This window comes from Macaca thibetana, chromosome 14 (genome assembly GCF_024542745.1).
Source record: "Macaca thibetana thibetana isolate TM-01 chromosome 14, ASM2454274v1, whole genome shotgun sequence".
NCBI lineage: Eukaryota > Metazoa > Chordata > Mammalia > Primates > Cercopithecidae > Macaca > Macaca thibetana.
The window spans coordinates 3,781,468-3,807,963 of NC_065591.1; the positions used below are offsets into that span (position 1 = coordinate 3,781,468).

The following is a 26,496-nucleotide window of genomic DNA, read 5'->3' on the forward strand; positions in this document are numbered from 1 at the left end:
GAGCTCGCTTTTATCAGCTGCCTGGAATCGGGGCCATCCTTGGCAGGGTCTCAGTTTAATTGTCTTTTTATCTCTCTCTTTAAAAAAAAAAAAAAAAAAACTAGGAGGGGGTGGAGTCCTGTTTTTTCCAGGGTAATTACCTCGATGGAGGGGGAGCCAGAGAAGTCATGGGCACTTGTGTCTGATTCTTTTGAACAGAAATATAGGTCGTGTTCAGAAATTCCAGAATGCTGGCCATGTCTGCCCGGGGAACGTGGGTCTGGTGTGAAGCTTATCTGGTACTTGGATGCTTCCCTCCCCCTTGTCTGTCTTACCACATCTGCTAGCTGACAAACAAACTTGGCTTTTTCTTTAAAATTTTTTTTAAAAAAAATAGAAAAGCACAGTGCATTATATTTAGGCACAGGCGCATGGAGCGCCCAGCACCAGCCCGAGTTTCCTTGGATAACTGGGGCTTGAGATCACTCATGCCTCCCGGCGTCTCCCAGCTGCCAGCTCGAGGACGCCTGATCTGCGTTAACCCTCCGCGGTGCCTCTTCCTCAATGCCCTGAGCACAAAAGCAGAGTAGCCCGGCTCACATGACGCGCGCCGCGAGAGGTAGCCGGGTTTGAGAGCAGCCCGTCTACGTGCAGTTGGTTCCCAGCTGACAGACAGAATATGGGGTGGGCTTTGTCACCAGCACGCTGGGTCTGGCATGCCCAGCTATGCTCGGAAGTGCACCGTGCCCAGACACCCGCCACCTCTCCCCGGGTCCCAGCTGCTCTAGCACCGAGGGGCCGGGCTGCACGCCTGTCCTTCCTCCCATCCAGGAAGGTTATATAATGAGCGGACCGCTGCCAAAGTCAGAGGGAAAATGAAGTCTTTGTTAAATGCCTTCACCAAGAAGGAAGGTAAGGAAAAAGCTGTCGGGAGCCGGGTGCATGGGAATTAGCAGCTGCTTGCTGATTCTCGGGGTAGGGGAGAGGGAGGACTCCAGTTCCTCCTAAAATTGCCAGTTGTTAATCCCTGGCATGTCAGGGGATAATTACTTTGGTTTGGGATATGGTTTGGTTTGAGTTGGTCCGGATGTAACGCTGTGGAAGGTCTTGCCTTATTGTGTGCTGCTTTCAAGCCCTCAGCCCTTGTGGGATTGCATTCTGGAATGGCCATCCGTGGGGACCGTGCCACGGAGCGTGTTAGGAACTAAGTCCTAGGGAAAATAAAGGAAGTTTTGACTGTAGTCCTCAGTGACCAGAGAGCTGCTAGGCACTGGCCAAGGCAGGTCGGGGCACATGGCTGGCTGCACTGAATGGGTGGCTACCTTCCGAGCCGCTCCCGGCTCTCCCATCCCTGGGTTGCAGTTACATGGAGTGGATGGGAAGGGAGCGTGGCCAACTTTAAAAGTGCACATGCTCTTTGTCATACCTTGTGTAATTTTTATTGTGGGGAAAAAATGTATAAATAAATGCATGTAAGCCAGCTAAGAAAATATCCACCTACTTAGAGTGTGCAGATTGCCTGAAAGAAGGAAACAGTTGGGTGGAATATTAATCATTTTCAGACAGAAAACAGTTATATTTAACCCTTTTCACAAAAATCATCATTTCCATGGATGGTTCCAGTTTTGTCAGAGAGCTCTCATTTTAGGAAATCAGATATCATATAAAGATGTGACTTTAAAGAAATGAGGAAGGTACTTCCCAGCCCCAGCTTCTAGCAAAATAAACACTGAAGACATTTCAGTACTCAGGAAACTAATTTAATATGAATCTTGGTAATTAAGCGAGGTGATTTTCGTTAAAATGTTCGCACTGATGTCACCGGTGAGATTTCGTTTGAGTAACTTGCCTGGTCCACAGAGTAAAATGTATTTGAAAATGTCCCAGCTCTTTTATTCCTTAATCCTCCAAGGGTGGCCCCCCCATGCGAATTCTTCCCCTTCTCTAAATCCCTACTCTTCTGACAGAGTCTTAGGAATGTATATAAATAACCACCTTTGTCTGTGCCCATTTTCTGACATTATTCACCAAAATTCACCTTCCGGGACTTCGATTTTTATAATCCATGAACAGCCTGAAAATTTGGGGGTTTTGGTGTTAGGTTAATTCTGTATCTGTTCTGTTCTTCCATAGACTTCTCTTTCCTAATGAGTTTATCTTAGCAACTGCCAGGACTCCCCCAAATGCCATCACTTGCTATGAAGGCTGTGCACACCTCCCCCAGTTACAAGGGTCAGAAAAAGAGAATTGGCTGTATTGTCAGGGCGGGGAGGCTGGGCGTGAGGCAGTCGGCTGTGGGAGGCAGCGTTTCCGTGACTGGGGGCCCTGTGATGTCTCCTTCACGTGGGTAGGGAGAGCCCTGGCCTCTCCTGGGTGCCCCAGGAAGCTGGGGGTTCTGCGGCTGCTTCCTGCTGGCTGTGTCTGTTTGAGATTTTGGCTCTCACACCAATACAGTCTTCCAACACGTAATCTCTGTAAATGAAAGATAATCGTTCTCTGAGACTGTGGGCTCATCAGCCCTTTGCAAGGTCTTTTAATCCACCCGCCCAGCCCCCTCCAATGACAGGCAGTTCCCAGATCACCCGGAAGCCCTCTGGGCCAGTCGTATCTTTGTAAGCCTCCATGCGAACACTCAGTGATCTACAGGGTTTTTTTTTAGTCTCTGCCGGTCCCGAGGGAGGGGCCCCAATGTGGTTTTCCCTCATGACCAACAAAACACAGACTCGGTGACCTGTCCCAGGGATGAGGTTTTACTCGTGGGTGGTGGCTGCGGATCCCAGGCCAAGCCCCTCAAGGGTCTTTGGAAGGAGAGGTGTCCACGGAGGGTGCCGTCAGTCTTTTCCGTTCCTTGTCTCTCCCCGGCCACCTGGGTGGCGTTCATGGATCCATGTGCTTTGAGAAATTAGGAGTGGGATCAAAGTCCCCGCTGAGGAGCCCCGGCTGCTTAGCAGGGCATCTTCAACGACAGAAAGACTTCACAGAGGAGCCAGATCAGAGCAGGTGTGAGACCGCGACCTCCCCAGTGTGCCACCTCCAGGTTCTTACCAACAGCAGGCACTGACGTCCGACTGTGCCAAGTCCAGTGTCCAACCTCAGGACGCTTTGCGCAGCTCTGTGCGGCTCCCCAGGCTTGGCTCTAGCTCTGTCTCCAGGACTGCCCTATGTCCTGGGGAGGTGGGGAAGGTGTGCTGGGTCTCAGCTGTTTCCCGTGAGCAGTGCCAGCACCCTCCATCCCCCATGAGCTCTGCCAGCACCTCCTCTGTCCTCAGGAGCTCTGTCAGTGCCACCTCTATCTTTAGTGAGCTCTGCCAGTGCGAACCCTGTCCCCCATGAACTCTGCCAGAGCTACCTCTTTCCCCCAGGAGCTCTGCCAGGACCACTTCTGTCCTTAGTGAGGTCTGCCAGCGTGACTTCTTTTCCTCATGAGCTCTGCTAATGCCATCTTTGTCCCTGTGAGCTCTGCCAGCACCACTTGTTTCTCATGAGCTCTACCAGCGCCATCTCTGACCCTCATGAGCTCTGCCAGCGCTACCTCTGTCCCTCATGAGCTCTGCCAGCACCACCTCTGACCCTCATGAGCTCTGCCAGTGCTACCTCTGTCCCTCATGAGCTCTGCCAACTCCACCTCTGACCCTCATGAGCTCTGCCAGTGCTACCTCTTACCCCCATGAGCTCTGCCAGCGCTACCTCTGACCCTTATGGGCTCTGCCAGCACCACCTCTTACCCCCATGAGCTCTGCCAGCACTACCTCTGACCCTCATGAGCTCTGCCAGTGCCACCTCTTACCCCCATGAGCTCTGCCAGTGCCACCTCTTACCCCCATGAGCTCTGCCAGTGCTACCTCTGACCCTCATGAACTCTGCCAGCACCACCTCTGTCCCTCATGAGCTCTGCTAGTGCCACCTCTTACCCCCATGAGCTCTGCCAGTGCCACCTCTGTACCTCATGAGCTCTGCCAACTCCACCTCTTACCCCCATGAGCTCTGCCAGTGCTACCTCTGACCCTCATGAACTCTGCCAGCACCACCTCTGTGCCTCATGAGCTCTGCCAGTGCCACCTCTTACCCCCATGAGCTCTGCCAGTGCTACCTCTGTACCTCATGAGCTCTGCCAACTCCACCTCTTACCCCCATGAGCTCTGCCAGCACCACCTCTGTCCCCCATGAGCTCTGCCAGTGCCACCTCTTACACCCATGAGCTCTGCCAGTGCCACCTCTGTACCTCATGAGCTCTGCCAACACCACCTCTTACCCCCATGAGCTCTGCCAGCGCTACCTCTGTCCCCCATGAACTGTGCCAACACCACCTCTTACCCCCATGAGCTCTGCCAGCACTACCTCTGACCCTCATGAGCTCTGCCAGTGCCACCTCTGACCCTCATGAGCTCTGCCAGTGCCACCTCTTACCCCCATGAGCTCTGCCAGTGCCACCTCTGACCGTCATGAGCTCTGCCAGTGCCACCTCTTACTCCCATGAGCTCTGCCAGTGCTACCTCTGACCCTCATGAGCTCTGCCAGTGCAACTTCCTTCATGAGCTCTGCCAGTGCCATCTTCGTCCCTGTGAACTCTGCCAGCGCCACCTCTATCCCCCGTGAGTTCTGCCAGCACCATCCATGTCCCCAAGACCTTCGTCATTGCCACCTGTGTCCCAAACTACTTGTGAGATTCTTCTCCTCTGAGGCATGAAGGTCCCCCCAGACCCACTCCCAGGGAGGGCGTGTGTTTTCTCTTGCCTTGCAGTTTGTCAGATGGTAGCCCTGGTCCTGTCAGTGCAAACTTTGGAGCCAAGCGTGGCTTAAGCCTAAGGGCTGAATCCTGTAGCCAGTGAAAAGCTGCTGCAGGCGTGATTATCACGGGCCAGGAAGAAGCCCGTGCCTTTGGCCAGCCGGTGGTGGTGGTTTCTGCTGTTTCCTGCAGAGCTTGGAGGGCTGCCTTTCAGGAGGTCCTCTGTCTTGGAAAGGACGCTTGCCGTTTCAGGAACTCTGGGTGACCCAAGGCAGCTGTGGTGTGGCTGCCACCCCTCAAAGCTCCCAGGGGCTGTTGCTCTCATTCTGAGTCCCTGGGCTCATTGAGTCAGGAGAGTGAGGGCCTGGCCCCGTCTAGAGCTTTGTAGGATGTCAGATAAGTGGTGCTCAGCCCCTGCCTCCTCACACAGTCCCCACTTGGTGGGAGGGAGGAAGGCGCCTTCTTAGTAAAGACTGAGATTGAATCATCCAGCCAGTAGACTCGGAGACTGCATGGTTGGCTCAGGCTGCATGGTAGAACACCACAGACAGACAGGTGGCTTAAACCCCAGATCTTGGCCGGGTGCGGTGGCTTACGCCTGTAATCTCAGTACTTTGGGAGACCAAGGCAGGCAGATCACAAGATCAGGAGTTCAAGACCAGCCTGGCCAACATGGTGAAACCCCATCTTTACCAAAAATAGAAAAATGAGCAGGCATGGTGGCAGGGCACCTGTAATCCCAGCTACTCAGGAGGCTGAGGCAGGAGAATTGCTTGAGCCTGGGAGGCAGAGGCTGCAGTGAGCCAAGGTTGTGCCACTGCACTCCAGCCTAGGTGACAGGGCGAGACTCTGTCTCAAAAACAACAGCAGCAGCAACAAAAAACAAACAAACAAACAAAAAACAGATATTTACACCTCCCAGTCCCGAGGACTAGAAATCTGAGATCAGGTCATCGCAGGGCTGGTTCCTCCTGAGGCTCCTTTTGTGGCTTGCAGATGCCACCTTCTCCCTGTGTCCTCATGGGGAGATCCCTCTGTGTGTGTCCTCATCGCCTCTTCTTATAAGGACCCCAGTCCTATGAGATCAGGGTCCCCACTAATGCCCCTCCACCCAGGTTATCTCTGTAAAGACCTTACCTGCAAATATTGGCGTGTTTTGAAAACGGGGGGTTAGGACATCAATTTCAGCCCATCACAGAGGCCCAGCTTAGGCTGTGAGGAGAGGGGCCCTGTGGCAGGCAGCTCGGTGCACTCCTGCTTTGTGTGATGGCGCGGCCCATCCTTACACATGCCCAAGCCAGCCGGACGTCTCACGGGCCAGATGGAAGCTCAGACCCCGTGTCCCTTCCATGTGAAGCACTGGCTTGAGCTCCTTGCCATGGAGACGTTCTCTGTCCCCAGCCTGCCTCTCTGCTTCCATGTCAGGGGTGAGTTCTGGGCCTGGTGGAGTCCAGCTGGGGTCTCGGCCCAGAACTCACAGCTCCCCTCTGCTGGGCTCGCATGGGGGCTTGGACGCACACAGGCCTGCACCTCCCTAGGGTCCCCACCCAGCGGACCGCGACACGGATGCACTCACCGGCCTTTCTTGCTGTTCTTCTCCCCAGTGCCCTTCCGAGAGGCCCCGGCGTACTCCAACCGCCGGCGGCGGCCCCCCAACACGCTGGCCGCCCCCCGGGTCCTGCTGCGCTCCAACAGTGACAACAACCTCAATGCCAGCGCTCCCGAGTGGGCCGTCTGCTCCACGGCCACCTCGCACCGCAGCCTCTCACCCCAGCTGCTGCAGCAGATGCCCAGCAAGCCTGAGGGGGCCGCGAAGACCATCGGGAGCTACGTGCCCGGGCCCCGCAGCCGGTCCCCATCGCTCAACAGGCTGGGCGGCACAGGCGAGGACGGCAAGAGGCCGCAGCCTCTCTGGCATGTCGGGTAAGGAGTGGCACATGCCAAGGGGAGGGAGACCACCATGTGCTGGGGGTCCCAGCTCCTCCAACTTGGGGCTGGCCCAGAGGTTGAGAAGGAAAGAAGGAAGCCCATTTTATTCCAATGCAGGTGTTGAGGACACTTTCATACCTGAGTTTTGCCCAGTGTCCCTGCTGACACTGTCTCCCGCATGGGGACTGGGGTCACCTTCCCGAGCCTCATGGAGGCCCATGATGATAGCTCGGGGCGGTTATGGAGGCTGAGCGTCCTGGGGTGGGCTGGGGATGCAGCTGGTGTCTTGGGTCCCGTTTCCTTTCCTTGTGCACTGACTTTTTGGTCCTAAGTGAAATGTCAAGAGGGAGAGAGGCAGGGTTGCAAGCCTGGTCAGGGGTGCGTGCCCTCCCGAGGGCCACGTTTGCAAGCCTGCAGACACACCGTATTCAAAGTGAGGGTGCACACGGGTGGCAGGGAGAAACCCAGCCCAGAGGAGGATACTGGGGGCCGGAGAGGCTGGCTCAGGGCTCTGGTATCTGGCTGTCTCAGCAGCTGCAGGCATGGTCTCAGGTAGTGCTACCCACAGGGGAGCTCTTGCAGGCCTGGGCCGAGCATGGCAGGAGCACAGAGGGCAGCTCCGTCAGTCTCTGAGGCAGCCCCAGGTGACAGGAGCCTGTGCCTTGTTCCATTTCCTAGACAAGGACATGGGCAGCATAGGGCAGACTTTGGGACCTGCCTGTGGTCTCCTGCCCAGCACCCCACTGGGCATCCAACTCCAGGTCTGGGTCTCTCCCGACTTTCCTGCCTCCCGAGCAGCCAGGGGAACTGGATTTGCACTCAGAGCTCCAACTCCCAAGCAGGTCTCTGCCTTTCTCACGCCGCCTCCTGGAATTTTCAGGCGAGGAAGAGACTTCCCAGGGGTCCGCTCATTGTCGGGGCCCCAGGTGCTGGGGTTGGTGTTGGTTCCATCCATGAAAGTTGCGCCTGCAGGGGCAGCGGCCGTTGCCGCAGACGCCTCCAGGTTCTTATGGGCACTGCTGCTCCAGGAGATCACCGTGCTGGCTTCCTTGCTGCAGGATGCCTCTACGAGGAGCCCAAGGTCACACAGCCGGAATGTAGCAAGGGCAGGACTCGGCACAGGCCCCTGGCTCTGGAGTCTGGGGACTTGGCACTCCCTCGGGTTTGGGCCTTGGACTTGTGCTTCCCCGGCTGTTGCCGTGTTTTCGGTGATGTCGGCGTTCAGTGCTGGGGCCCCTGACTCTCGCCCCCATCCTACCTGCTTCCTGTTTCCTCCCTGGCCTCAAAGCCTCTCGGGGTCCACAGCCTGGCTGTGGGGAGTGTTGCAGGCCTGGGTCACGCTCTGTTGCCAGCTAAGGTCAGGGATGTCAGGGAGGAAGACCGCCACCACCCCTGCCCCCAGGGGCTCCACGTGGCAGGCTCCACATGAGTTGGAGGAGGGGTCAGTGCGTCACGTTGTCCCAGGAGGGGCTGATCACCCTGACTATGACCAGCAGCCCAAGCTTTGGAGTCACAGCCAAGGAGGCCGGGGGGGAGAAGGTGCCGGTGAGAGCCCACTTCTCCTGGCCCCTAGGCAGGGTCCAGCCCTGACCCTCTTAGAGCTGATGGACCCCCATCCTCTCAACGCTTTGGCCTTTAGCCCATGGACGCTTCCCACCAGAGCCAAACGAGGAGGTCCAGCTGTCTCTGGTCTAGATTCCTGCTTGGAAGGACCCCGAGGGAAGAGTCCCAGGTGCTGAGAACAGTGGGAAGCTAAATTAAAGGGCTCCCCCGAGGCAGCCAATTGCACTTCGCACACTTAGCGAGACTTCTGACTACAGTTTTAAAAAAGTGTGTGTCCCTTTCGCCCAGTACAAAATCTAATAAGAGAGCAAAGGCAACATGGCCAGGGACTTGAGCCAGCTGTAAACGAGATGTGACTCAGGAGAGAGAGAATCTGCCAGGTGTATTGCAACTACGGTCTGACCGTCCCTGTTTCCCTTTTCATGTGTGGGGAGCAGAGGATGGAGTACACATGTGTGTGTGCATTTTTGTATGTGCATGCCTGTGTACGTATGTGCACGCATTTTTGTGTTTTTGTGTGTGTGTGTGCATTTGTCTTCGTGCATGCAGGTGTGTAGACATGCGTGTGCATGTTAAGGAGAGAGAATCATTGTGTGTGTGTGTGGTCATCATGGTGATCAGCCTGCCTCAAATGCTCATTGCCTGGCCTCTTGCATACACACTTCGGGACTGTACCGTTGTATAGCTGTGTAACCTTGGGCAGCTAAAACCCAATCTGCCTCTTCTTTGTCAATTATAAAATAAGGGGCCGGGTGCAGTGGCTCATGCCTGTAATCCCCAGCACTTTGGGAAACCAAGGTGGGTGGATCACTTCAGGTCAGGAGTTCAAAACCAGCCTGGCCAACACAGTAAAACTCCATCTCTACTAAAAATACAAAAATGAGCTGGATGTGGTGGCACACGCCTGTAATCCCAGCTACTCGGGAGGCTGAGGCAGGAGAATCTCTTGAACCCGGGAGGCGGGGGTTGCAGTGAGCTGAGATGGCACCACTGCACTCTGGCCTGAGTGACAGAGCGAGACTCCTTCTCAAAAAAAAAGGTCCCAGAAAGACCACCTTCAGGTTTTTCTGGAGATCAGCTAAAGTTGTTCAGGGTGGCCGCCTCACACAGCACCTTGTCCAGCCAGGGCTCATTCCACATTGGTTCTTAGAGTTCAGGTCCGTGTCCAGTCCAAGGCCCAGAGCTTGGCCAAGACTGTCCCCTTTGTCACCCAGAACCATTGGTAGAGTGACCAACCATTCAGGTTTGCCTGTGATGTGGGACTTCCAGTGCTAAAATCAGGACAGCCGGTCCCCCTAACTGTGGGCCACTGCCTGTCCCGAGTCGAGGGGCCCTGTTCTTACCTGGTGGCCCTGACCCGTCAGTCCCGTCTTCCTTGGCCTCGTTCCCGTCTTTTTCCCTTTCCCCACCCCCTCACAGCTTCCCTGTCCATATCCATCTGTCTGGGACTCAGCACCCTCAATGGTAGCAGTAGCTGTGCTGCGGGAGGAACCCTCTGGGTGGGCACTAATGAGCTGAGAGGTCCTTCCCTCAAGACCTGTGTCCTAACTAGGACCTGCCAGTGGCACTGGCGTCCCCTCCTATGGGACAGCAATAGTGAGCATTTGCCTTTGAGGTGACCAGGTGGGATGGAGAGTTGGAGGCAGGCATGCTTCTCCAGGCCTCTTTTTGAGGTCCCCTGGGATGAGAGTGGGCCATGCGGGTGCCATTGTTGTGTTCTGTCCCTGCATAGGGCCATATGCACTTGGGGGGCAGAAGCGTCTTTGCACGGTGAGGGGGTACAGAAGGGAGCCAGTTCATTGCACATTGTTTGTTTATGGAGCAGTTACCCAGGCCCATGCCGGGCACAGGGACATTCAGGTGACGCAGCCGGGGTGCAAAGGCTGGTGCCCTGAGCACACTTGGTCTGAATGTCCTGCAGACGAGGTACAGCCAGGGGAGGGGGCCCGGCCAGAGCTGTCTGCTTCCTGGCTGTGGACTGAGGGCCCAGTGTGGAAGTGGCCTTTACTGAGATAGGGAAACGCTCATTCGGCCAGCCCTGGTGATGCTGGATGGTGGATCACAGAGCCGTGCAACCCAGCCCAGGGCCTTTTGGAGGCTCCAGGAGGTGGCTGAGCCCCTCTGCTTCTTGTTCATCCTTGAAGCTCAGAGCACAGCCCCATGCCTTGTGCGCCTGCCCTACTATTCCTGAAAAGCCAGCTCTTTCCTAGGGCAATGGGCGCTGGCTGTGCGGCACTAACAGGGCACTTTCAGGGAGGCTGCTGGCTCCCAGTATCTGGGGCCCTGGGTGCCCCAGAGCTCTTTCTGGTTGCCATCAGAAGCATAGGTGACAGCGTGCTCTCTCTGCTGTGGAGGGGAAAGCCCTCCCTGCTTCCTCCTGTCTCGGGGGTGGGGCAGCTGCCCATCAGCCCATGCTGAGCAGCCGGTGCTGACCATCCCCCAAGCGATGCTGACCATCCCCCAAGCGATGCTGACCATCCCCCAAGCGGTGCTGACCGCCAGGGCTCCCTGGCTCTGCCTACCTGCCAGGTGACTTTGGGCAAGTCACTTGTCGGTTCTGTGCCTCTGTTTTCTCCTGTGTAACGTGGGGCTGATGACTTTCGCCCCCTCCTGTGTGTGCTGGGTGGATTAAGTGGCATTCAGCACCCGGCCTGCACTGAGATCCACAGCTGCTCATAGAGAGTCTTCAGTTCTGCAGAAGCATCGGCCGTTCTTAGGGTCGTCTTCAACTTCATCCTCACCATGGACAGTTTAGAAAGACCCCCGCTGGCTCCCGTAGGGCAGGGACCAGAGGGCATCAGGTGTTATTGTCCCGGTGGCAGAGGCCTGCTTGGGCTAAGAAGCAGAGGAAGCAGAGATGGCCAGGTAGGAGGAGGGTGACTGTCCTGGACAGGGAGGTGACTGGCCAGGCCCCATGTCCCCCTGCTTATGCTCAGCACCCCTCTCGGGCCAGACTTATTTGCCTAAACGCTGACCCAAAGACCCAGAAACCTTGGCCAGGACTGCAGTGGGTGTGGCAGTGTGGTCAGAACCAGCCTCAGGTCACTCCCTCAAATGCAGCCTTGATGGAGTTCAGGGAGGCCTCCCAGCCTCCCCAAGGCCCCCACTGGGACTCCTGCTGGCACCAAGCAACCCAGTGCCTCCTGGCCTGGGCTCAGAGCTGCGGGCAGAGTCTGCTTCCTGTATGGAGGTGCCAACCCTGGTTCAAAGCCGCCCTGAGCCAGTTTGCACAATGGTGAGCACCCCGAGGAGCTCGCCGGGCCCAACCTGGGAACTGGTGTTGCAGTGATGGTGTAACAGGAAGGGGGCTGCAAGGGGTGTGAGGGGGCCGAACTGTGGACGGTCAGTGTCTGCTGGGAGGTGAGGGCTCTCAATGGAGACACTGCAGGGTCCCTCGCTGCCCATCACTGCACAAGCCCCTCCCGGGTGAACCAGAACCTGTGGCAGGGCTGTCCCTCTGAGGCAGAGAGAGGAACATGCCCCACTCTTGTCCCTGTCCCCATCCTCCCCCACGGTCTCTCCTGCCCACCTGTCCCTTGTTCCTCCCCCCTCCTTCTCCTCCTCATTTTCGTGTGTGTGTGTGTGTGTGTGTGTGTGTGTGTGTGTGTGTGTGTGTGTGTACGCGCGCGCTCCCGTCCTCCTAGAGGTGCTGGCCCAGGAGGGTGGGAGCCAGTGCACCTGCACAGCTCTGCTCCCTCAGGTATGAGGCTCAGCCAGCTCCGCATCTGGGGTGCGCCCTCTGGTGGCGCCCACTGGCACTGCTGGGCCACGATCTGAGAATATTCCTGAGACACCCAAGTCCCTGCTCTAGGAGTGCGTGGGGTGGGGGCGTCCCTGTTCCTTCTGGATCTCTCCCAGCTGCCAAGGGGCTGGTTGGCCTGCCCAGGTTCAGAACAACTCTCGATGTATTTCTACAAAGTGGCAGCCGGTCCCAAGGGCTGCTCTTGCCTCACCCACCAGGGAACGTCCTGGCCACCCTCTCTTTCAAGAATGTTTCTTGGGTGGGGTCAGCTCGGCAGGGAAGACAGACTCGTGCTTTCGAGTTCAGTTGGTGGAGATGAATGCTGCAGCCCTGTCCACACCTCGTCCATTGCACTCGTGAAGGACAGTGGCACCCACCTGGCCACACAGGCAGGGGCTGGACCCCTGTAGGACCTGGTGGGGCTCTGGGAAGCCCGTCTTTGACCCAGTGACCTCTGTTTTCCTGAACTTGGCATGGGATCTGAGGTGCAGCTGCATTCAGGGTTTCAGGTGGATGAAATGGGCAGAGGGGGCATTGGCCATCCTGGGACACTGCCGGTGAGGGTCCAGCAGAGTAGTTTTGAGTCAGTGCCAGGACTGTGGCTCCTGCTTGCCCTCCTGTGCCCCATCATCCTGACCTAAAAAGTGGGGGTGGCTGGGCCCTGCTAGCAGAGTGGGGGTGAGGTGTGGAGTTGGGAGCTCTCCCAGTGACCCTGACTTTCTCTTTTCTTTTTTTTGAGACAGAGTCTCACTCTGTCGCCCAGGCTGAAGTGCAGTGTCATGATCTTGACTCACTGCAACCTCCACCTCCCAGGTTCAAGTGATTCTCCTGCCTCAGCCTCCCAGGTAGCTGGGCTTACAGGCGTGCTCCACCACGCCCAGCTAAGTTTTGTGTTTTTAGTAGAGATGGGGTTTCGCCATGTTGGCCACGCTGGTCTCCAACTCCTGACCTCAGGTGATCTACCCGCCTCAGCCTCCCAAAGTGCTGGGATTACAGGGCTGAGCCACCAGGCCTGGCCTGACTTTCACCTGTGCCCAGGATTAGCCTGGCAGGGAGCCGTGGCCAGATGGAGGGGCAGCCAGTGTCCTGTGCCCATCCCTGAAGCAGTCACTGCAGCCAGCAAGCTGAGACGTTGCAAATAATCCTGGGTCCCCATTGTGCATCCTCAGAGATGCTGTCACCAGAACCACAGAGGCAGAGTGAAGCCCTCAGGCCCGAGACACGCAGGGCTTGGGTACGGGCTGACTTTCACAGATCTGGGAAGCCAGGGAGGGAGGCAATGTTGACCAGACAGGAGATGACACAGGGTCTGAACCTTCAACTTTAAAACAACTGTCAGCCCAGCCAACAACATTTAGTAACATTTGTCAGATGCTAAGGGCTTGGGACCTCCTGCGTTTGCTATGCTGCCCTCTGTGCCAGAGACCTGAGCTGACAGCTTTCTCTGTTCCCCTACTGCCATCTTCCGTATGAGCCGTAACCTGGGAGACACACCCATCTTGAATAGGTCCCAGGCCTGGGTGATTGTGCCTCTTGATACCTCCAACTCTCTCACAACTCTACACATCAGGGGCTCCCCCAGCTCCCCTGGTATGGCCACAGGGGCACCTCAGTGGGGCTCCCCACCTCCACCTTCTTGTCTGCTCCAGCCCAGCCCTGAGGCTGCATCCAGGGTGAGCTGGTGCTCGTTCCCCGGCACCACTGTGCCGTGTGCCATCCATTTCTCCCCGAACATCCCTGCAGAGCCTTTCCCACAGCCTTGGCCTTCTCTCTGCACCATCCGGCTCTCCCCTCTCTTAGCCCTTTGTGGGGAGGCCCTGTGGACTCTAACCTTGACCTCAAGTCCTGGCCCTGAAGCAGTCACTGCAGCCAGCAAGGTGAGATGTTGCAAATAATCCCAAGTCCCCATTGTGCATCCTCAGAGATGCTGTCACCAGAACCACAGAGGCAGAGTGAAGCCCTCAGGCCCGAGATGCACAGGGCTTGGGGACACCCACCTTGAGTAGGTCCCAGGCCTGGGTGATTGTGCCTCTTGATACCTCCAACTCTTTCACAACTCTACACATCAGAGGCTCCGCTGGGATGGCCACAGGGGCCCCGCAGTGGGGCTCCCCACCTCCACCTTCTGTCTGCTCCGACCCCTCAGATGAGCGGAAATGCATCTGCTGACCTGTGCTTCTGCCCAGTTGACAGTCAGCTCCATGAGGCCTGCATCCGTGTCTACCATTCACGGTGGTCTGCAGACCCACATGGCTATGGGCTCACAGCCCACCCACAGAGTACTTGCTGGATAAATGAATGAATGTGTAACTGACTGGTGAATGAATGAATGGAAAAAGGTCAGTATGTCGACCAGTTCCTGTTCACCCAGGCTGGCTGGGAAATGGCGCACTTCACTGATCCAAGTCACCCCACCGAGAAGATTACCAATTTTTTCATTTTAAGAATTCAGTGATTTGGCCCTTATACCAAAACAAGTTGGTTAGAATCCCTCCTGGTTGTTCTTGGCTAGAGCATAAGGAAAACATGGACAGATTGGGGTGCAGGAACTTCAGACCAGTCCTCACTGTGCAGGCAGGACAGCAGGAGGGACCCCCAGCGTGGCCCGGGTGCCATGTCTCCTGAGTAGGGCAGCCACTCTTCTCCCTGGGCTGCAGAGGCCTGGCTTCTGCTGCTGTCTGTGGCTGCCGTGGGAAGAGTGGGGCCCAGCAGGAAGATGTAGTTCATCAAATGAGACATCACAAGGATAAGACACCTTGCAGCAGATGAGATCTTGTTCACCTCATTCTGTCACCAGACAGAGCAAGGAACCCTGTATTTCCATACCCAAGTCTGTATTTCCATACCCAAGTCACCATTTATGGAGCCTCCATTTTCTCACCTGTAAAATGGGGACAGAGATTCTCACCGCTGCCTTTATGGGACTCTTTGAGGTTCAAATTAACAATAGGAAGACATGTGAGCATTTGGGTGGAATCGCATGTCACTGCCGGTAATCATGTCCTAGAACCATGCACACCACTGTGGTCTGGAAGAAATAAGGCTTTCCTGTTTTTAGATAAAGGTTTTCCAGGCCATGGGATTGATGGGTTAGAGAATTGATTCCTGCAAAGAGAATCAAGAAACAGAACTTCAGAGTTGGAGCTGTGTTCACTTTGACTTCTCTGTCAAGTGACACACACTGGTGCCAGCTGGAGCAGTGAGGTGAGACAGGCACTTAGTTACCGACTTTGCAGCTGCAGCAGGGCAGTGTGAAGGTGCTGATGTTTGCATAACACCTGGCAGAGTGCATTCTCACAGTTCCTCCTGATCATCCCCTTTTCTGATGGGGAGGTTAAGGCTTTGAGAGGTTAGCTGACTTGTCCAATGGTGGATAGTAAGTGGTCAGCTGGGCTTCAGGCCAGGTCTTTCTGAACTTTGGGTAGATGAGTGAATAGATGTTCAGAAAAATGATAAGATGGATGGATGAATGAATGGTGGATGGATGGGTAGATGGATGATGGATGGATAGATGATGGATGAATAGATGGGTGGATGGATGGATAGATGGATGGATGAATGAATGGTGGATGGATGGGTAGATGGATGTTGGATGAATGGATGGATGGATGAATAGATAATGGATGGATGAGTGGATGGATGATGGATGGATAGATGATGGATGGATGGGTGGGTGGGTGGATGGATGGATGGATGGATGGATGATGGATAGTGGGTAGATGAGTGGTGGATGGATGGAAGAACAGGTAGTTGGGCAGATGGAAGGAGACTGGATGGATAACGGAGAAGAGATGAGTGGATGGATTAACTGATGAAGTTAACTGACTTCTCGAGTAGGGCAGGCTTAGTCTCCCCTGCCAGCTGCTGTTGAGGATGCACAGTGGGGCCGTGGGATTCCTTGCAGAAGCTCCTTGGGTGTGGAAGACCTGAGAAGACACACTCCTCGTTTGGTTCCTGAGTTCTGGACTTAAGCAGCTGCTGTGTCAGCCATATAACAGTTGTGAACAGATCCTGCGACTCCTGCTCTGTGGCTCACCCTCTGCCCTGCCCCAGCTACTGTCAGCCCTGTCCATCTGATTTTTGCTCTAGACTTTGACCCACCCTTTCCCCTCGGGAGGAAGCCCATGTGCCTCACCTTGCTCCCCCTGGAGTCCACCTATCCGGGTGCTTGGGGACTGATCCTGGGGCTGGGCTGACCTGACCTGCAGCCACTCCACCTGCTCAAGAGCATCCATGGCGCCCGGGGACACTGGGGCCACGTGTGACCCCATCTCTAGGACTGATCTTCAGTCCTGATGGGGCCTAATGCATCCAGCTCCTCCAAGCGCCCATATGACACCCCCAGCCAGGACAGGGGGGTTGAGATGATGTCAGCATAGCCCTTCGTTCTGGCTGCTGCCCGTCCAGCCTGGATGATGGTCAATGCAGAGACAGTGACTGCCCTCGGAGCTGCAGTGGGGCTGAGAACTGAGCTTTTCATCTGCATTTTCTCCTGTATGCTCCCAGCAACCACAGGGGGTGGGGATTCCCCCCACCCTCTACCACCTATTTTACAAATAAGAAAATTAAGGCTCAGAGAGGTAAAGTGACTCACTGAAGGTCACACAACTGGGGCAGATCAGCCTGGGAGTAACGGGAGGTTCAGGCCGTCCACAGAGCCCATGATGGTCACTGGCCTTGCTGGCTTCATCACTCGGGGCAGATGTGGGCAGGTGCATTAAGGGAAGTTCAAGGAGAGGAGGAATTCTGACCCTGGGGTGCTGTATTCTCCCGGAGTCCCCTTGGTTGCCGGGATTCTCCTCCCCACATCCCTGCTGGCCTGGGAGCCAGAGAGGAAACAGCTGTGAGATGCTCAGTGCCTGCAGTGCAGGCTCCCATCCCTCCCAGCTCTGGGTCCTGCGCCAGTCCAGCCCTGAGTCAGGCTGAGCTGAATGAATGCGTCTGAGTGCTGGTGCACGTGCAGACGGCTGGGAAGGCTGGCAGGGAAGCCTCTCAGATGGGGGCCTGGCCCAGCACTGCTGTTGGGTTTCTCAGCTCCCCTTGCAGAGCAGGAAGTGCCCAGTGTCCTTTCCCTCTGCTCCCTGGTGGCTCACTGAGCTACGCCTTTGGACAAAAGGAGGCCACCAAACTTGGCTTTTGCAGGAGTTCCTGCTCCAGGAACTCCTGGGGTGTTTGGGGATAAATGATGTCCATCGATGGGGAACAGTGGTCCTTTGGAATTCTCCTGGCTGTGCACATTGATGTGCTGCTGTGCCACACCGTGCCCGGTGGGCTCCATCTTGTGCCCAGGCTGTGTGGCAGTGACAGCACACCTGTGCCCCCAGGAGTCTGTGACTGCCACATTTGTGGCTGTGACTTGGGGGAGGAATGGCATCCTAGGGACAGGGGACAGGGAAGTCCTAGCTGCCTGCAGCCTCCCCCATCTCTCAATGTCCTCAGAGCCCAGGTAAGCATCCAAGATGCCCACCTGTTCCAGAAGAGGCCACTGTCCTGCCCTGTCTCGGCTCCCCATGGTTTCAGGACAAATCTGAGATTTGGAGTCAGGCAGACAGACTGAGCGTTGAGGCCCAGTCTACTCCCTACAGAGTCATCAGAGTACATGGAGCCCTGGCTCCTCAAACACACTGACATGGGTAAGGTCCCTGTGACCAGATCTCACCATCCTAATGCTGAGAGAAGGAGTAAGCAGCAGAACTAAATACAGCCCCATTGCCCTTTTGTAATTTTATACAAGCACAGAGCAAACTCTAAGGCAATTATCAGGGACACATGTGTCGGGTGATTACAGTAGTGAAGGCGCATGATGAGGGGGAGGCTCACATTAAGTGCCAAAAGAGGCTAGTCACATCCGCTTCTAGAACTTCCCTACAAGCCCTTTTTGCATGGGTCCCTGTGTGCATGGGTCCTTCCTCCCTGTCCTCATAGAAAGGTCAATGCTGCCTCCATCGCCTCAGAGGCCACAGCACCTAAAGTTTGGGAAGGGAACCATGGTCAGAGACCACTCGCTTCCCTTGGCCAGCGCCCTATTGGAGGGTGCCAGCTGCAGGTGGACGCTTTCCCTGTCTTTCTGAGCATGTGCCTGGGAGGGCTGTCCTGAAATCCTGGCCAGCTTCTTCCTGTGAATGCGTTTGTTTTTAAGGACTCCCGTCCTGGCCACTGTGCAGGTGCATCTCAGAGTACTTTGTGCAGCATGTCCTGTCGCTGGGCCCTGTTAAGGTGTGTCTCACTGTCGGGTGTAGAAGTCAGGTTGAAAACATAGCTCTGTGCAAAATCAGTGACAGACAGCAAGAACGGATATTCGTTCCTCTTGTGTGTTTCACTGGGGACACTGGGAACCGCACTGAGAGAACCGAGGTCATGAGCGATTTTGATGGAAGGTCCTGGGTGCTTCCTCGTCGGGTGTGACTGACGCTCACAGGGAGGTGGATAAAATGTCGGACACCCAGGGCCTTCCTGGATCTCTTTCTCCACCTGAGTCTCTTTGGGTTTTTTTTGTTTTTTTGTTTTGTTTTGTTTTTTTGAGACAGGATCTCACTCTGTCACCCAGGCTGGAGTGCAGTGGTGCAGTCATGGCTCACTGCAGCCTCGACCTCCTGGCCACAAGTGATTCTCCGGCCTGAGCCTCCCAAGTAGCGAGAACCACAAATGCAATGCACACCACCATACCTGGCCAATTTTTGTTTGTTTGTTTTTGTTTTGTAGAAATGAGGTTTTGTCATGTTGCCCAGGCTAGTCTTTTTAAAAATAGTGGCAAAATAGGCCAGGTGTGGTGGCTCACGCCTGTAACTTCAGCACTTTGGGAGGCCGAGGTGGGCGGATCATTTGAGGCCAGAAGTTTGAGACCAGGCTGGCCAACATGGTGAAACCCCGTCTCTACTAAAAGTACAAAAATTAGCAGGGCATGGTGGTGGGCGCCTGTAGTCCCAGCTACTCAGGAGGCTGAGGCAGGAGAATCGTTTGAAGCCAGGAGGCGGAGATTGCAGTGAACCGAGATCACGCCATTGCACTCCACCCTGGGTGACAGAGCAAGACTTTGTCTCAAAAAAAATTAAAAAATGAAGTAAAATAGTGGCAAAATATATGTAACATGTAATTTACCACCTTAGAACCATTTTGAAGTGCACAGTCCAGTGGCATTCAGTGGAATACATTTGAGTGCTGTGCAGCCATCACCACCATCCATCTCCAGAACTTTCTCATCTTGTGAAACCAAAACTGTGTCCCCATTGAACCCTCACTCCCCATTCTCTCCACCAGCCCCCGGCACCCCCCATTCTACTTTCTGTGTCCATGAATCTGACGGCTCTCGGGCCCTCGCATGGCTGGGATCACACAGTCTGTGTTCTATTGTGTCTGGCATATCTCACTGAGCAGTGTCCCCAAGGTTCACCCGTGGTGTAGCCTGTGTCAGAATTTGCTTCCTTTTTTCTTTTTTGGATACAGAGTCTCACTCTGTCACCCAGGCTGGAGTGCAATGGTGCGATCTCGGCTCACTGCAACCTCTGCCTCCTGGGTTCAAGCGATTCTCCCGCCTCAGCCTTTCCGGTAGCTGGGATTACTGGTGCCCACCACATTCAGCTAGTTTTTGAATTTTTAGTAAAGACGAGGTTTCACCATGTTGGCCATGCTGGTCCCGAACTCCCGAACTCCGGAACTCCGCCCACCTTGGCCTCTCAAAGTGCTGGGATTACAGGTGTGAGCCACCACGCCCGGCCCAGAGTTTACTTCCTGATGGAGGCTAAACGGCGTTCCATTGTGTGTTTGGACCACCCTGTGTCTCTCCATTATTCTGTGGAGGGACCCTTGGGCTGCTGTGAACGGTGCCACTGTGAACGCGGGTGTGCAAATGTCTCCCCGAGTGGCTGCTGTCTATCCGTGCGGGGCAGACCCACGAGTGGGATTGCTGGATCTGCCTGAATCTCTGACCACAGTGCTGCCCCAGCCCATTCCCGTCTTCCTCACTGTCTGGCGTCAGGAGTTCTCACGTGGCCTGCCGAGGCGCGGTGTGTGTTGAATGGCGTGGCTGTGGTTCTTGGAGGGTAGCTTGTGACCTCGTGACTCTGCTGTCTCTCTCGCTGCCCCTCTTGCCTGGTCCAGGTCGCCTTTTGCTGCTGGTGCCAACAAGGACTCACTTTCGGCCTTCGAGTACCCGGGGCCCAAGCGGAAGCTCTACAGTGCCGTGCCCGGGAGGCTCTTCGTCGCCGTCAAGCCATACCAACCCCAAGTCGACGGCGAGATCCCCCTTCACCGTGGCGACAGGGTCAAAGGTCAGTGTCTGCTGGTTGTCCTCTGCTCCTGGAGTGAGGTCAGGCTGGGGCTTTTCAGCCAGCCTGCTGTGGGGACGATGTCCAAGGCACTGCTTCTCCATGGAAAGTACAGACCCCTGGAAGGACAGGAATGGGGAACAGAGTGACGGTCCCAGATCCTTTCCCTCACTCTCCAGGAAGCTGCTGCGGCATCCTCAGTGCTGGGTCTCAGGGATCGATGAGGACACGCCCATCGGGAATGAGATTCCACTTGAGAAGTGCAGTGGGGGAGCCAGATGAGGGCGCTGAAGAGCAGAACACCTTTCCATCTGGAATCCCCTAAGTCTGAAGTGTCGGGGCGGGCCCTGGCATGGGTCAGCTTTGGGGTCTCCAGGTAGATGGTCCGGTGTGACCTGAGGCCTGGGGCCTGCAGTGTTCAAAGGAAGGAAGTCTACCAGCTTGGAAGGAAAGATTCTCAAAGTAGAATCCTGGGAACCAGCGTTGAGAAGCCTCTGGGGGGGCCATTGTCAACACCGGGTCAAGGGGTTAGACGTTGTTCCTGGGGTACTGGGGAGCCAGCGATAGTTTCTGCCCAGGGGAAATCAGGTGTGTGAGGTACTGCAGGAAGATAAAAGTAGGGTTGGAGGGAAGTTGGCAGTGGTGGCATCTGAGGCACGCAGCAGAAGCAACATGGCAGGTGTGGGCTGCAGGGGTTGTGTGGGGTGGTAGGGAACTCACTGGGTGCAGCAAGAAAGGCCCAGCACACGTGGCCAGCACACCCAGGCCCTGACGTTGGAGGGCGGGCTTCCAGAAGATGCGTGGCACGGGTGGAAGGTGTGGCCCTTAGGGGTCAGTAGGCCCAGTTCAAATCCTGCCCTCCTCAGCTGGCTGCCGCCTGGCCCCCAGCAGGTAATTGACTCAGTTCCTTTCTCCATGCTGCACACTGATCAGGTCAGCTTGACCTGGGTTACTGGAACATTCTAATGACGGCAGAGTCCCGCCCTCATGCCTGATGGCCGGTGTTCCTGCTGCACACATATTTCATCATTTGATAGCATCAAACAAGTCCCTGGAGCTCTATTCATTTTTTTCAGTCATTTTTCTTTACATTAGATCATTTCTATTGGTTATTGTTTAAGTTCACTTACCCTTTGCTTTGAAATGTCCCTTTAGCTGTTAAGTCCATCTTTTGAGTTTTATAATTTCAGAAATTATGTTTGCTAGCTTTTCCAGGTATCTATTTTTATTGTTGCCTTTTATTTGCCAAGACCTCCTATTACTCTGTTGAGTTTTTTTATTCATTAAAAACTTGTTTTAGGGCCGGGCGCGGTGGCTCAAGCCTGTAATCCCAGCACTTTGGGAGGCCGAGACAGGCGGATCACAAGGTCAGGAGATCAAGACTGGCTAACACGGTGAAACCCCGTCTCCACTAAAAAATACAAAAAATTAGCCGGGCGAGGTGGCGGGCGCCTGTAGTCCCAGCTACTCAGGAGGCTGAGGCAGGAGAATGGTGTAAACCCGGGAGGCAGAGCTTGCAGTGAGCTGAGATCCGGCCACTGCGCTCCAGCCTGGGCGACAGAACGAGACTCCGTCTCAAAAAAAAAAAAAAAAAAAAAAAAAAACTTGTTTTTTGGCCGGGCGCGGTGGCTCAAGCCTGTAATCCCAGCACTTTGGGAGGCCGAGGCGGGCGGATCACGAAGTCAGGAGATCAAGACCATCCTGGCTAACACGGTGAAACCCCGTCTCTACTAAAAAATACAAAAAACTAGCTGGGCGAGGTGGCGGGCACCTGTAGTCCCAGCTACTCGGGAGGCTGAGGCAGGAGAATGGCGTAAGCCCGGGAGACGGAGCTTGCAGTGAGCTGAGATCTGGCCACTGCACTCCAGCCTGGGCGACAGAGCGAGACTCCGTCTCAAAAAAAAAAAAAAAAAAAAAAAAAAAAAAAAAAAAAAAAAAACTTGTTTTTTGGCTGGGCGCGGTGGCTCAAGCCTGTAATCCCAGCACTTTGGGAGGCCGAGGCGGGCGGATCACGAAGTCAGGAGATCGAGACCATCCTGGCTAACACAGTGAAACCCCGTCTCTACTAAAAAATACAAAAAACTAGCTGGGCGAGGTGGCGGGCACCTGTAGTCCCACTCGGGACTGAGGCAGGAGAGGCTGAGGCAGGAGAATGGCGTAAGCCCGGGAGACGGAGCTTGCAGTGAGCTGAGATCCGGCCACTGCACTCCAGCCTGGGTGACAGAGCGAGACTCCGTCTCAAAAAAAAAAAAAAAAAAAAAAAAACTTGTTTTTTGGCCAGGCGCGGTGGCTCAAGCCTGTAATCCCAGCACTTTGGGAGGCCGAGGCGGGCGGATCACGAAGTCAGGAGATCGAGACCATCCTGGCTAACACAGTGAAACCCCGTCTCTACTAAAAAATACAAAAAACTAGCTGGGCGAGGTGGCGGGCACCTGTAGTCCCAGCTACTCGGGAGGCTGAGGCAGGAGAATGGCGTAAGCCCGGGAGACGGAGCTTGCAGTGAGCTGAGATCCGGCCACTGCACTCCAGCCTGGGCGACAGAGCGAGACTCCGTCTCAAAAAAAAAAAAAAAAACAACTTGTTTTTTTGTTTTGTTTTTACAACATTGTAGATTGGTAATTGTCACTTTGAAATCCCTCACACTTACCCCATGAACTTGGCTGTCTCTCTGAGGACCAGTGCTGAGAGCCACCTTCCCTCCTCCCCACTGAGGCCAGCCCTGAGATGTCGGGTAATAGGGATGTCAAGGCCCCACAGGTGGGGAGCAAGAGGGGCCATCTGTTCAGGGATCAGGGCCAATGCTGGCCTTGTTAGCAACCCCATTCTAGGAAGTGAGAGCCGAGGTTCCTAGTTAGAGAATGTTTTCTGACCAGTCTGCACACTCAGGGCCACCCCCCAGGCCCAAGTGGGAGCCAAGGAGGTTCACTGTCCCTCCAGAGCGGGAAGGGATACATGCTCCTCCTGTCCAGGCCTGTCCCCGTTGTAGAAAGGAGAAGCCTGGGGCTCAGGGGTTGGAGGGTGGGAGCTGCTCCTCTGTGAGTCCTGCTTGGAGCTCACTGATGCCCAGGGAGGAGGCTGGGGTGTGGCTGGCAGTTCCTGTAGGGCAGCCAGGTTAGTCCTGGACTTGCAAAGGGGCAGAGAGGCCTGTAAAGATGAACCTGGAGCCTGGGGCTAGGCATCTGTGGACTCACTCAGGAATACCGACCCATGCTCCAGGAGGGGCAGAGCTGCAGACAGGCTCCCATGCTGTGAACTTGGCAGCATCCCCAGTCCCCCAGACATAGAGCAGAGGCCCATGGGAGTGGGCACTGAACAGCTGAGAGTTCCTCGGAAGGAACCTGAGTTTGCAGCATGGATGAGTAGGAGGTCAAGGGAGAGGGGGAGCCAGCGATGAGCCCATCAGTGGGCCCGAGTCTCCCACAGGCCAGCAGTGGCAGGCAGACTTGAGGACCCAGGACTTGCAGGGGTTGTGGGACCTGGCAGGCAAATCCACATCTCACACCTTGATTCCCGGCAGCTCTGGTGGCCTTCAACTGTCCAACTCCCTGGGTTTGATAAAATGATCCAACAAAGGAAAGAAGAGAGGTCACGTGACTCCTGTCCAGACCCCAGGACTGGGCTTCCTTGGCCCCTCTGCCCCTCCCCAGCACACTGGAGCCCAGCAGCACCTCCTCAAACACGACCAGACGGGAACCCGCCCCTCGCAGGAGTGTGGGGCGTGTGGGGAGCTGGGCCTGTCTCCCAGGGAGAACAGAAATGACGGAGCTTGGTTCCAAAACTCACACTTCAAAGCATCGATGGCAAAGGACTGCTGTTCTGAAAAGAGATTCGAGTGGGCCGCGCAGGCCATTTGCACACAATTGGCGCGGAGCCCCTTCCTGCTGCCAGCGGCGCCGCTCTTCCTTCCTGCCGAGCTGTCGGTGCCTCCCGCCCTTCACGGGGTGGCCCGCGCATCCTTGCTGCCTGCATGGCAGTGCTTAGAGGCGGGCGGGTCGAGCTGATCCACTGCCTGCAGAGCCCAGGCCCTTTGGAGGAATTCTGTCCCCTTGACATCAAGGGAACAACCATTGTGGGCAGGAAACCCAGCTGCCTGGCTGGCAGGGGCAGGTCTGGGAGGGTTTCCAGAGAAACCAAACTCATTTTTTGCAGTGGAAGTCGGGCCCGGGCAGCAGGCAGGCAGGGTGGCTGTGACAGGTCCCAGGGTGGCCCTGGGGTCCTGCTGATAACATTGCTACTCCTGGCTCTTTCAGAAGGCTAATTTACATCTCCTCCATGCAGTCCCATTTGGGAAGGGGTGGACGTTCCCAGTAGACAGTTGGATATCATGTACCTGGGAAAACATACCCAGCATTTTTCTCCTAAAATAAGGGGTGCCCAAGAATAGGTATGTACATGTTCTGATTCCCCCACTGACCCTCCTTTTTTCTCTTTTCTTTTTTTTTAATTCAAGGGCTCTTCTTTGTCCTTCACTGTGCCTGGCACATTCTTCCCTCCACCCCTGATAGTTCTTTATGTGAAATCTGGCATCAGGTCCCTGAGCCAGAGGCCTGTCCAAGCTGTGTACCCTGAGACAGAGCCCTGTCTAAGCTGTGTACCTGGGTGCAGTGTCTCAGCCTCTCTTCCCAAAGTGCCTGCATCTGAGACATGAGGGGAGTTTGTTAAATGTGCAGATCTCCTGACCATCCATCCCTACATCTGTAGAATTGTGTCTCCAAGGACACAGCCTAGGAATCTGAATAGTTAACGAGCTCCTCAGGTGATTTTGCAGCATTCCTGACTGTGACGGATTGTAGACCCTCTGCAGGCAGGACTATGTTTTCTTCTTGTTTCCCAAGCATGTGACACAGTGCTTGGAATGGGACAGATGATGGATGGATGAAATGGCTGGATGGGTGGGTGGGTGGGTGGATGGATGAGCAGGCGTGCAGGCAGATGGACGATGGGCAGGCATGCAGGCAGATGGACAGATGGATGGACGGATGGATGGAGAGGCAGATGGATAGGCAGATGGGTGGGTGGATAGGCAGATGAATTGATGAATGGGTGGACAGGTGGATAGATGAATGGGTAGATGGATAGATGGATGGGTGGATGGGTAGATGGGAAGATGGATGAATCGGTGGGTGGGTGGGTGGATGGATGGATGAATGGATAGATCAATGGAAGGGTAGATGGGAAGATGGATGAATGTGTGGATGGATGGATGGATGGATGGATAGATAGATGGATAGATGGGTAGATAGATGAATGGGTAGATGGATACATGAATGGATGGATAGGTAGATGGATGGATGGATGGATAAATGGTTGGATGGGTAGATTGGAAGATGGATGAATGGGTAGATGGATAGATGGATGGATGGGTAGATGGATGAATGGGTGGATGGGTAGGTGGGAAGATGGATGAATGGGTGGGTGGATGGATGCATTCATGGATGGATAGATGGATGGATGGGTGGATGGGCAGATGGAAAGATGGATGAATGGGTAGATGGATGGATAGGCTGATGGATAGATGGGTGGATGAGTAGATGGGAAGATAGATGAATGGGTGAGTGGATGGATGGATGGATGGGTGGGTGAGTAGATGTGAAGTTAGGTGAATGGGTAGATGGATGGATGGATGGGTAGATGGGAAGATGGATGAATGGGTAAATGGATGGATGGATGGGTGGATGGATGGATAGGTAAATGGATGGATGGGTGGAAATGTGGTTGAGTTTGATGGGTGGATGGATGGGTAGATGGATGGATGGGTGGGTGGGTAGATGGGAAATTGGATGAATGGGTAGATGGATAGATGGATGGATGGGTAGATGGATGGATGGGTGGATGGGTAAATGGGAAGATAGATGAATGGGTGGGTGGGTGGATGGATGGATGGATGGATGGATGGATGGGTAAATGGATGGATGGGTGGAAATGTGATTGAGTTTGATGGGCGGATGGGTAATGGATGGAGGGGTAGATGGATGGATGGGTAGGTGGGAGGATGAATGGATGGATGGATGGATGGATGGATGGGTGGGTGGGTGGGTGGATGGATGGATGGATGGATGGATGGATGGATGGATGGATACATGGTTGAGTTTGGTAGGTGGATGAATGAATGGATAGATGGGTAGTTGGATAGGTGGTGAGTGAATAAGTGCATGGCAGCATGAAAGAATGACAGAGCTTTCTAAACAGCAGTGTGTGTTTTGTCCCATACTCTCACCTCCATGCTTCCATCCTGGTTTTCCTCTGCTCAGAAAGCAGCTATCCCTGTGTTTTCCCGTCAGCTCCTCCTCCAG

The 26,496-nt window shown here is 55.1% G+C and overlaps 2 protein-coding genes across 4 annotated transcripts in view; one reads left to right on the plus strand and one right to left on the minus strand.

The window, feature by feature from the left end:
* NADSYN1 (NAD synthetase 1) overlaps positions 1-26,496 on the minus strand; it is a 559,458-nt gene that overhangs the window by 525,748 nt on the left and 7,214 nt on the right. The window lies entirely within an intron of this gene.
* SHANK2 (SH3 and multiple ankyrin repeat domains 2) overlaps positions 1-26,496 on the plus strand; it is a 666,329-nt gene that overhangs the window by 300,288 nt on the left and 339,545 nt on the right. For 2 of the 3 annotated variants that reach the window (XM_050758103.1, XM_050758102.1), the window contains exons 12-13: positions 6,310-6,628; positions 20,037-20,206. In XM_050758103.1, the coding sequence (XP_050614060.1) occupies positions 6,310-6,628; positions 20,037-20,206 (489 nt within the window). Of the gene's footprint in view, positions 1-100; positions 892-6,309; positions 6,629-20,036; positions 20,207-26,496 lie in introns of those variants that run through there. The other variant, XM_050758104.1, reaches the window with a different exon arrangement.